The sequence below is a fragment of the Musca domestica genome, unplaced genomic scaffold (assembly GCF_030504385.1).
Source record: "Musca domestica strain aabys unplaced genomic scaffold, Musca_domestica.polishedcontigs.V.1.1 56, whole genome shotgun sequence".
NCBI classification, from domain to species: Eukaryota; Metazoa; Arthropoda; class Insecta; order Diptera; family Muscidae; genus Musca; species Musca domestica.
Window position 1 is genome coordinate 2,882,360 of NW_026712356.1, and position 12,378 is coordinate 2,894,737.

A 12,378-nucleotide genomic window follows, 5' to 3' on the forward strand; every position below is an offset into this window, starting at 1 on the left:
GATTAAATTAACTCTTTTACCATGTGACAATAAAATGATGTCGTGTGGTGTAAGTGACCATTTATTGTTGCCCAAACAAAAGAAGAAAGGAGAAATTCTAAAATTTAAGCCGTAGCATAGAATACTTACCAAAACTGGATGCAGATCCACCCCATACATATCATGCCATTTGACTTTGTCTAAATAATTGAGCTCCGCCGCGGCCGGTGACATACCCTTGAGCTGTTGATGTAGTTCAGCAACCCGATTTTCCAATTCACTACTTTGATTGGGTAGTAAACGAAATTCGGAGACATAACCTTTGGAGTGGCGTCTTTGGTCATAATCACCCAGTTCAGCTGGAAAATAGAGGACATATTTAATAATCCTGAATTCTACCCCGTTTGTTATACATCTTCCTAATTTATTAATAATTTGCAAAATTGTTACACTTACACTGCACAACAAATGCTCCCAATTCGGCAGCCAATTCAAAGGCAACTGGTAGCCTTCCTTGCAGGACATCCTGTTTGACTTGCAGAAACAATTGATATCTGAAAATTGAGACATTATGTAAATATCAACAATAAACAACAACAACAATTACATGGACATTACAGAGCCTAGATGTGAAAGTTAAAATATCATTTGTAAAAGTAAACAAACAAAAGTGTAGATGTGTAATCATAAGATAACATTTGTAGACTGTGGAACATTCGTATAACTAATACACAAATATTTTATGTGTATATACCCAGCGAACTAAATTACACGAGTTCGATGTGTCTTTGAACCAAAAATCAGAAGAAAATTCCGATTTGGGATACGTATTCTTTGCGACTTCTGACCGAAAGTTATATGGAGTGGTTGAGGTGTTGTCGAACCGAAGGGTCGAATGAAAATCGGAAGATTTAGACGAATTTCGAAACGAAGTCCCACCGAACTGACCGAGTTCGATCTGACTTCGGACCGAAAGTCGGAAAAGACACATTTTCGCAAGTTATGGCAGATAAAATATTTGTTAAATTGTGACCCTTCGGGGGTTAGGTACCAGTAGGGTTCAGAGGTATATATCATCTTCAGAACAGATCTTGTGTTAGCAAAAGTGTTCGTATGTGTGAAATTTGAAGAGAGTTGGATGCTTATTTCACTATCTTAGAGCGTTTTATTTTTCGAAATTGAGATGTACCAAGACCTGAATAGAATTGGAGCTTAACTTTGCGTTTTATGAGCTCCATTGACATTCAATTTTGACGCTATGTGGGGGAATTGCAGAAGGAGTACGCCGATATATCCCATCTTTACAGAAGATCTTGTGTTAGTAGAAGTAATGGGATGTGTGAACTTTGAAGAGAACCGGATGCATCTTTCGGTTTTTATAATAGATTTGTTTATTCAAAACATTGACCCTTCGCGGTGGAGGTACTAGAAGGAATGGTCCGATCTCTAGCATCTTTATAACATATCAAGTCTGAATGAAATCGGATGTTAATTTTACGTTTTATGAGCTCAATATATATTCAAAATTTTGACCCTTTGTGAGGGAGGTACCAGAAGGAGTGGATCGATCTATTCCATCTTCACACCAGACCTTGGGTTAATAAAAAAAATATTGTGATATGTGTAATTTGAAGACAATCGAACTCTTACATCACATTTATTATTAGCTATAATTATTTAAAATTTTGATCCTTTGTTGGAGAGGTACTTTATGGAATGGACCGATATTTTTGCAATCCATTTTCCATTTTTTTTTTTAATGAAAATATTAGGGTTTGCAAAGTTGGAGCAAAATTTGATTATCATTTCCTTTTCTGTGCAGTAAAATATATGTTTTATTAAATTTCGACCTTATGTGGGGGAGGTATCAGTCTAGTTTGACAATAATATCACTATGTGCCAAGTTTGAATCAAATCGGATATCGTGCATATCAGACAGACGTACGGACGGACGGACATCGATAGATCGACTCCAAATGTCTTTAAACGGATTTGGTCCAAAACCGTTTTCGATGAGGCACGTTTTGGCCGTATCAAATGATTTATACAGGGTGAGATAAAAAAACTGCAACCAATTTCAGACTGCTGTCATTTTTAAGCCACTCGTCCGACAGCTGTTAAAATTATTCCAGTGACAGCTCAATGTATTGTTTACAAGCGTACGAAAGCATTTTGGTGAGAATTTTCCAGAAAAAAAGTTATTCGTGATGGAATTCAAGCGTGATAGTGTGATTTCTTTATATTTGGCTGAAAAAACCACAAGTGGCTATCATTAGAGTACTTCAGCATTTAATTGTTAATAAATCTTTTGTGTCTCGTACCATCGTTCGTTATCATGATACTGGTAGCGTAGCCCGACTTCAAAGTAGTGGACGGAAGAAAACAGCAACATCAGCAGAAATGGTTTGAAAATAAGTGATCGAAACCCGCCGAAAAATGAGCTAGGGGTAAAGCCATTGAAATTCCAAAAAGTGCAAGAACTTACACCGCAACAGAAAGAAAATAGACTTAAAAGAGCTAAAGAGTTGCTTCGCTTGGCCCAAGGTGGTTAACTGCCGAATTTGGTTTTCTACGATAAGAAAACATTCGTTGTCCAGCAGTTTGTAAACAAACAAAATAATCGTGGTTACTTGCCAAAGAGGTCAGCTGAAAATGTGCACATGCGGTTGGCCACCAGAACTCAAGCGCCGGTCATGGTGATGGCGTGGGTGGTGTAGCATCGGAATAAATGCGTAATATTATCGCGAAAATATTCTGGAGGGTGTATTAAAGCCTTGGGCACGCAAATATTTTGGCTGCAGACTTTGGACATTCCAACAGGTCTCAGCACCATCGCACTCAGCACGCGCTACCCAAGAATTTCCAACGCACAATGACCACCAAAATCTCCCAATACGAATCCGTTGGACTATTGTGTCTGGAGTATTTTGGAAAGCAAGGTTGGCACTAAAAAACACCAAAGTGTCGATTATCTTCTTCTTGCGAAAAAACGACTTTGAAATTTTCTCTACTGAAATAGAATTTGGTATTCTATAATAGTTTAAAAACTTTTAGTTCATAAAACTAATTTATTTTCTTTAAATTAATCTTTGTTTTTGGTAATTTCACCTCTGTGCGTCGGAAAAAACTTCCGACTTTGAGCCGATGTGTCGGACGTCCGACATTTGGTTTGCTGGGTAAAAGCAAACATATATTTGCAGTCTATACAACAACATTTCCATAATCCTTTAAACAAAATAAACAAATTTACATTTTGGACCAGTGGACAACACTCTCTGCAGGACTATAAATGAGGACAGCTTTTGAAATCTCCACACAACAGTTCCTCAGTGATTTTGTGTAAACCCCATTTTGATATCAATGGACTTGTGTTTATCAGACTTTTGACCAAACACTCTCACATTGATGTTCTATGTGTTTAATATTTTGCTAAACGTTTATATTTACCTAAATTATTACTTGGAGTCCAACAACCAGTTACTGTCAACATTGAATTGTGTCCGTGACTTCAAGGGTTGGGTAAAGGATGAGTATAGGAATACGAATGAGAGTAGCTATCTCAGTTTGGTTTAATATGACTATGAGATAATTTTAATAATGTTTAAATGACTGAACTGAAATCATGCTAATTCCAGTATAAAAATATTATTTTTGGAGGACTAAAAATCTGTTTTACTCAACCATATAGAAATATGACGCTTAAAATACCAATAAATCTCTAAGTGAAAATTAGCTCTCAAAAATAGCATCTAATAGCCATCGCATACTGGTTAAGGCGTGGGATATGGCTAGATTCCAATTTTCAATTCTATCCCCTTAGGTCCTTTTAAGATAAATTCAAAAGAGAAAATTATGGAAAGTTATGGTTATTATTACAATTTATTTTTATACCCTACACCACAAGGTGGTCAGGGTATTATGTCTTTGTGCATTTGTTTGTAACAGGCAAAAGGAAACGAGATAGACCCATAGTTCCATCTGCATAGAATCACTTTCTGAGTTGATTTATGCATGTCAGTCCGTCTGTCCATGTATTTTTGTGAACAAAATGCAGGTCGCATTTATTATCCGATTGAGATGAAATTTTCCAAACAACATTTGTTTGGCCCAAGGACGAACCCTATGGAAATTGGAGATAATCGGTAAAAATTAAGATTTAGCTCCCAAATATATCTTCGTTCGATTTGTCTTTTATTGTGCACCAAAGGTGAAATATCAGCCCGAACAGAATGGAATTTTGCACATACAACCAAATTAAGCCCTGAAAATAAGTATGCCAAATTTTATCAAAATCGGTTCAGATATAGCTGTAGCTACCATATATATTGTTCATCCGATTTGTTATTTTTGTCCTCCGCAGCCGTAATATGCACTATGCAACAACAATATTTGGGGAAATATATCAAATACAGCTCAGAAATACATTTGCTAAATTTTATCGAGATCGGTTCAGATTTGGATATAGCTCCCATATATAACTTCCTCCGATTTACTTTTGATTGCGCACCAAACGTCTAATATTTGCCCAAATGGGATGGAATTTGGCACATATGACCGAATTGAGTTTAGAAGGTAGTATGCAAAATTTGGTGAAGATCGGTTCAGATATAGCTATAGCTCCCATATATATTGTTCATCCGATTTGTTGTATTTGTTACCCACAGCCGTAATATGCACTCCGTAACAACGATATTCAGGGAAATATATCAAATACAACTCAGAAATATCTTTGCCAAATTTTATCGAGATCGGTTCAGATTTGGATTTAGCTCCCATATATATCTTTATCTGATTTAGAATTAATTTAGCACCAAATGGGCAAACAAGTCCGAATTTAAAAGATACAAATGCTTCGGCGTATTTAGTCCTTTAAATTTTAAATTATAATTATAATCATAGGGTGTATGATTGAATTCTCCCATAAAAACTTTTACTTGTTATGTGGAACTCAACTAAATTAGCAAAGTGGTGTAGGGTATCATAAAATCGGCCCCTCCCGACTTTAGGACTTTCTTTACTGGTTTTATTTTCTTTTTTTTTAACTTTTTAAACATTAAACTTTTAATTCAATGCTTTTCTACAAAACTTCAATTTCCACATCAAAAAATGGAAATCTCTCTCTGGCTTTGCAGTTACATAAAGAAGTTGTTAAACTAAGCTAATTTGTCAGCTTCATTTCCTTGGCAGTTGTGACTGAATGCTGTCATGGCTAAATCAAAGAGTAAAATTATCTTTTTGTCAATTCGATTTCAATATCATATTTGGTTTGTCTCTGCTCCCATTTCATTTTTTTGAATGGTTTTGTTAATGACCGCAGCAGACATTGAACAAGCAAAATTGACATAAAAGCCAACCAAATTTGAAAGAAGATAAAGTAGAACACAAATCCGAGTATTGGTTACAAATGTTACACTGGGAGATAAATCAGGATAGAAGATTACACAAGAAAATATAAACGATTGAAGAGAGTACAACATAATAAGATTAATATTAAGTAACAATTATTAGAATTACATGAATATAATAAAAACAATAATAATATAAATATAATTACAATATCGATAGCGGAAACACTGTGTGAAAAAAAAATATTGATATAAAATCTAATTTTTGGAGGCTCTAATGATAAATTTTCAGTTCTAAGTAAAATTTTATTTTTTTTATTTAAGAAATTATAAAGCCTATTTTATTTCCAAGCGATACTATAGTGTATTCGGAAATATGCGGGAAAATGGGTTTAGAGGGTTTTAAGTCTCTGCCTTTCAAGATAATGTTTTAACAGATACGTATTTGAAATTCTATTGGAAAACTTGGCGAATATCATTATAGGGAGTGATAAAAACTGCAACAAAGTCATACTTTATACTTTTTATACCCTCCACCATACTATGGAGGGTATATTAACTTTGTCATTCCGTTTGTAACTCCTCGAAATACTCATATCAGACCCAACAAAGTATATATATTCTTGATCAGCGTAAAATTCTAAGTCGATTTAGTGATGTCCGTCTGTCTGTCTGTCTGTCTGTCCGTCTGTCTGTCCGTCTGTCTGTCTGTCCGTCTGTCTGTCTGTCCGTCCGTCTGTTTTAATCACGCTATCTTTCGAATGAATTGAGATAGTTGGCTAAAATTTTGCACACATGTTTATTTTTCGTAAATGGGCCATGTAGGTCCACGTTTTCATTTTGATGATTTTAGCGACATTATTCACGGGAATTGTTTCAAATTTGGTATTTGAAGTTCAAAATGGATACTACACCGTAAGACAGAAAATTGTCTGTGCAGGTCTACGTCTTCATATAGCCCCCATATAACGGTACCTCCCTATATTCGGTATTTTGATGATTTTAGCGACATTATTCACCGGAATTGTTTTAAAATTGATATTTGAAGTTCGTTATGGGAACTACAGTCTGTGACAGAAAATTGTTTGTGCGGGTCCAGGTCTTCGTATAGCCCCCATATAACGGTACCTCCCTATATTCGGTATTTTGATGATTTTAGCTACATTATTCACCGTTTATTCCAAGTTTCGAATTTGAATATGGTAATGGCTTATGACAAACAATGCCTATGTATGTCCACGTCGTATAGACCCCAAAATAACGGCTATATTCGGTATTTTTAAAATTTTAACAGAATTTTTTAAGGATTTTATTTTTTGAAAATTTCTAAATTCGTTGCAAATGGTGGAGGGTATTAAAAGTTCAGCCCGGCCGAACTTACTGCTTTTTAACTTGTTATTCTTTTTTAAATGTTATTGAATAAAAGCAAAACATGTCGGGTATAGCATCAAATGTTAGAATAAGTTTATATATGTTCGAATTGGTCACCTTTGACACGAATTATGGCCTTCAAACGGCCAATGAAACCGTCACACGCTGTCCGAAGCGATTGCTTGAGGTGATCGACACTTTGGAATTTTTTACACCAGACACAATAGTCCAACGGATTGGTTTCCGGAGATTTTGGTGGCCATTGAGCGCTGGAAATGAAGCGAGGAACTTCATTTTGCAACCATTCTTGGTTGGCGCGTGCTGAGTGCGATGGTGCTGAGTCCTGTTGGATAGTCCAAGGTTTGCGGCCAAAATGTTTGCGTGCCCAAGGCTTTAATATTTTCGCTATAATATTCGGCATTTATTCTGATGCCATTATAGATTAATACGAGCGGAGAGCCACCATTTGCTGTTTCGGCAGCCCATACCATCACCATGGCTGGCGCTTGAGTTCTGGTGGCCAAACGAAGGTCCACATTTTCAGCTGACCTCTTTGGCAAGTAAACACGATCATTTTGTTAGTATACAAACTGCTAGACAACGAATATTTTCTCATCGGAGAAAACTAAATTCGGCAGTTCACCACTTTCAGCCAAGCGAAGCAATTCTTTAGGTCTTTTGAGTGTATTTTCTTTCTGTTGCGGTGTAAGTTCTTGTACTTTTTTGAAATTTCAATGGATTTACCCCGAGCTCATTTTTAAAAAATTGCCGAATGGAATATTTCGATGTGTTCAGTTCATGGGCCATTTTTCGGTCATTGCGTCGCGGGTTTCAATCAAGTCACTTCTTTACTTTTCGGACAATTTCTGCTGATGTTGCTGTTTTCTTCCATCCACTTCCTTGACGTCGGGCTATGCTACCAGTATCAGGAAACGAGCGATGTTTCAAGACACAAAAGATTTATTCAAATTTAAATGCTGAAGTGCTCTATCGTACTTGTGGTTTTCCAGCCAAATATAAAGAAATCACACTATCGCGCTTGCTTTCCATCACGAATAACTTTTTTCTGGAGATTTTTTAACCGAAATGCTTTCGTACGCTTATAAACAATATAATGAGCTGTCACTGGAATAATCTGAACAGCTGTCGGACCAGTGGCTTAGAAATGACAGTAGTCTGAAATTGGTTGTAGTTTTTTCATCTCACCCTGTATTTAGCTGTAAAATGGACCACAACTTTCGTGTGAACTAATTTAGTATTGAAACGTATCTGAAAGTGTAATGTCGATTTTCCGCTGACGAAGTAGCTGGAAATTGCTGGTATATAAAAAATATTTTTTTTGTGACTGATAATGATATTCGATGTAGAAAATGTTTGTTTCTGACGAACATTCTTGTAGAAGACCTATGTGTCATTTTGTAGTAGAACTACAGTTATTCCTACAGAAAACCAATCGGTATTTTTATAGAAGACCATTATGTATTCCAATAGGACATCTTATAAAAGACCAAAAAGTTTAAGGCTTTCTTGTAGAAGACAAGTAAGTGTTCTTGTAGAAGACCAAATGGTCTTCTTATAGAAGACCAGAAGGTCTTCTTATAAGAGACCGGAAGGATTTCCCAATAGAAGACTAGAAGGTCGTCTCATAGAAGATCAGAAGGTCTTCTCATAGAAGATCAGAAGGTCTTTTTATTGGCAGCCAGAAGGTCTTTTTATATAAGACACGTAGGTCTTCCCATAGAAGACCCCCAGGTCTTCCCATACAAAACTGGAAGGTCTTCTCATAGAAGACCGGATGGTCTTCTCATAGAAGACCGGATGGTCTTCTCATAGAAGACCGGATGGTCTTCTCATAGAAGACCGAATGGTCTTCTCATAGAAGACCGGATGGTCTTCTCATAGAGACCGGATGGTCTTCTCATAGAAGACCGGAATGTCTTCTTTTAGAAAAGCGGAAGGTCTTCTCTTAAAAACCGGATTAATAGGTCTTCTCATGGAAGACCGGAATTCTATAGACCTTCTTATAGAACACAAGTTGATCTTTTTATTTCTCTTATTTTTGTCTCTCTCTGTGTATTTTTCCTGTAATCATTTGGCTGACCAGAAATATCCTTTATTGAATATCAAGCAATGGTAATTGCCACGCAAAATGGAAAAAAATCAAAATCTCTATTCATGGCGACAGGATTTTCAAACGGCTGGCATAGTTTTGAAAGCATTTGTCGAATATCATGTGTACATTTGCTTTTTTCTCATTGATGCAATTTTTGGTCTTATTCATGCCGTGACGTGTCAAATGCAATTTTCCAGATTTTCATTTGATTTTGTTGTGGTCCATCCATTCGAGTCGTTTGTTGGTTGGTTTCTGGCGAGGGAGTGAGCGAGCGTATGTTTGCTCTCTAAAACGAGTGCATCATCATTTTCAATTGCAACTGCAAACATTTCATTTAACATCTGTTGTCGCCGCATAAATATCATCATTGATAAATATTAGTATGCCAGCACGCGACTCTATCCCATTTGTTTTATGGTGTGCAAAAATTGCAATCGGGAATTTGGATGGGGAAATGAATTGATTTCAGAGAAACGGGTTCGTTCATATAGTGATTGACCACAATTTAATTCAATGTGTGGCAGTATAATTCTGGTTTTGAATGGGCATTAATAAACCAGTTCTGTGAGTCGCAAATTAACATTAAAGGATATTATTTTATTTAAGGAGGTGAAAATATAACAATATTGAGGAAGATAAGCCCTTTTATTATTATTTTGATGATGAGTATTAAAATGTATCCCTTTACATTTTCCGCCAAAAGGAATCGATTTTCAAAAAAAAAAAAAAAAAAAATCACTGTTATTCTCCCAATAAAAAATATGTTTCTAAAAAAGTCCTTGGAGACCAATTTAAAAGATATCAAATGCATATGATGCCATTCTAATCCATTCAAAAGCTGATTAATTACGTTACGCTCTCAAAAAGTTTGCAATTCCCCTCTACAAATGCTCAACAATTTTCAAAAACGTGTATATCATTGTGTGTGTTAGTGTGCATGTCTGTGTGAATGAAATATTTTATGGTTGGCTTAACTTACCTTGTAATTTCCTCCACTAATTTACAGGGATCGGCAGCATAAAATTTAACACCAAAATATAAATCGTATGGATCTGCTTTGGGTTTTAATTGGCGGGAAATTCGTGAGGCTGGATCCAGCCAATGCTGTGGGAAACACCAAAAACCAGCAATGCCATGACGAAATGACACGTGCGGGCAACACCGACCAAATGGCAACAATTGATAAAACATTCCAGACGACGATGGCAATGTAAAACAATAAAATTCCAAGATGTAACGCAGAAGGAGGAGAACCGAAAGAAAGAAGAAAAGGAAAAAATAAAATTGAATGTAAATTGAATAAAACTTGTGAATGTTTATTTTAAGATAACTCAGGGTCGCCGGAACAAACCTTCTCACTCTCTCGCTCGTTCTTACTCTCTTCCTCGGTCGCCAACACTTCATTGCAGGACTGTTTAAAATTCTGTAAAGTTATGGTGAAAATCCCTGGCAATAAATTGTGAACATCCGCAATGAAAACTCCAGAAAGAGAATATACCATGCCAACGAATTCAATTCACTACAACTTGAATTCGATGCCCAGCCGCCAACCCCCTCACCCTCTTCCGCAACATTTCTCCAAGACAGCAAAACCAAACTTAATCTCTGGTTTATGTTCAACGTCGCCACTTTGGTTGGGCGAGGACACAATGCCATCACTCAGCCGTAACAAAAATATTGAGAATGGTTAGGGTTTTCGGAGGGGGTGTGTGAGGAGGGTTAAATGATTCTTACCCATATAATATGACCTTCAACACACCATGTTTTCAGCAAACACACTGCGTCCTGTAGTGTTTTAAAACAAGGGAGCCGTTTGAAACCAAAGTCATTTATAAAGGGACAATTTGAAAAGTTTTACTTCCTTCCTTCCTCGAGGAAGGCAAAGTGTGTGTGTCTCTGAGGGCAGATAAGAAAAAAAACTTTTGCTGTTTTTCTTTAAATTTCATAAAATATGTTCTCCCTTCGTTCTTCTTCTGTCAAATCAACAGATAACAATCGTAAATTGTGGAAATTTTTCAAGGAAATCGGAATCAAAATTTATATATATGTTCGACTGGCTCGATTTTCACTATCTAAATATCATCCGATGCCATGCATTATGGAAGGTTTTCCTAAATTCTAACACTATGCTAAACCAGGAGGAAAAATTCATTTTCGGTACATTTCATACCCTATATATTTTGCGATTACCCAAAAAAAAGGCTTAAATTCAAGCCTTGACCGAATATAACATTTCGCAGGGATTGGACGACCTGTAGAGTGATTATCATTTAATATTGAAAGACCAATACTTCGAAGTGTTACAAACCTTTTGGCCAAATAAAGCGCAAATTTTTATACTCTCTCCATGTGTAAATTTGACTTATGATCACATCGGCTATTCTAGTAATCGTCAAAAGGTCAAGGTTCCACTAAAGGGAACACACCACGAACCCGAAATATGAAATTACTTCAGATTTTGTTGAAAATCGGGATTACAACCTTGGAAATATCGAAAGACATAAATAATAGTTATATGGGGGCTCTGCAAAGTATGAATGAAAACCAGTGCGGAAAGTCCTAAAGTCGGGCGGGGCCGACTTTATGATACCCTACACCACTTTGCTAATTTAGTAGAGCTCCACATAACAATTAAAAGTTTTTATGGGAGAATTCAATCATACACGCTATGATTACAATTATAATTTAAAGTTCAAAAGACTAAATATGCCGAAGCATTTGCATCTTTTAAATTCGGACTTGTATTGCCCATTCGGTGCTATATCCAAATCTGAACCTATCTCGATAAAATTTGGCAAAAATATTTCTTAGCTGTATTTGATATATTTCCCTGAATATCGTTGTTACGGAGTGCATATTACGGCTGTGGGTAACAAATACAACAAATCGGATGAACAATATATATGGGAGCTATAGCTATATCTGAACCGATTTCGATCAAATTTGGCATACTTATTTCCAAACCTAATGTGCAAAATTCCATACTATTCGAGCTGATATTACACATTTGGTGCACAATAAAAGGCAAATCGGACGAAGATATATATGGGAGCTATATCTAAATTTGTACCGATTATATTTTGTACCTTGGGCCAAACAAATGTTGTTTGGCAAATTTCATCTCAATCGGATAATTAATGCGACCTGCATTTTATTCACAAGAATACATGGACAGACGGACGGACAGACGGACTGACATGCATAAATCAGCTCAGAAAGTGATTCTGTGGAGATCCTCAAAAGTAACTATGGATCTATCTCGTTTCCTTCTCCATGTTACAAACAAATACACAAATGTTTGGGCCAAAAATTATGTAACACCTCGAAATATTGGTTTCCCACATAGGAAAGTATATATGGATCTTCTTATGTCGCCGATATGAGTCGATCTAGCTATGTATGTCCATCCGTCCGTCTGTCCATGTTAATTTGTAATCACTCTACAGGTCGCAATTATGAACCGATCCTCACGAAATTGAAAATGGAGGTGGGGTTATGGTCAGAATAGAACCCTATTGTTTTTGGAGATGATCGCACGATATTTAGGGGTTGAAATGGACCAAAAACAAA

General features: G+C 36.3%; 1 protein-coding gene across 1 annotated transcript in view; it reads right to left on the reverse strand.

Moving 5' to 3' along the window:
• The window catches only part of LOC101892710 (hornerin), a 201,244-nt gene that overhangs the window by 99,583 nt on the left and 89,283 nt on the right, over nucleotides 1-12,378 (reverse strand). The window contains exons 4-6 of the mRNA XM_059128598.1: nucleotides 9,788-9,912; nucleotides 436-533; nucleotides 130-338 (exon numbers count right to left, since the gene is read on the reverse strand). Coding sequence (XP_058984581.1) covers nucleotides 130-338; nucleotides 436-533; nucleotides 9,788-9,912 — 432 coding nt within the window. The remainder of the gene's footprint in view (nucleotides 1-129; nucleotides 339-435; nucleotides 534-9,787; nucleotides 9,913-12,378) is intronic.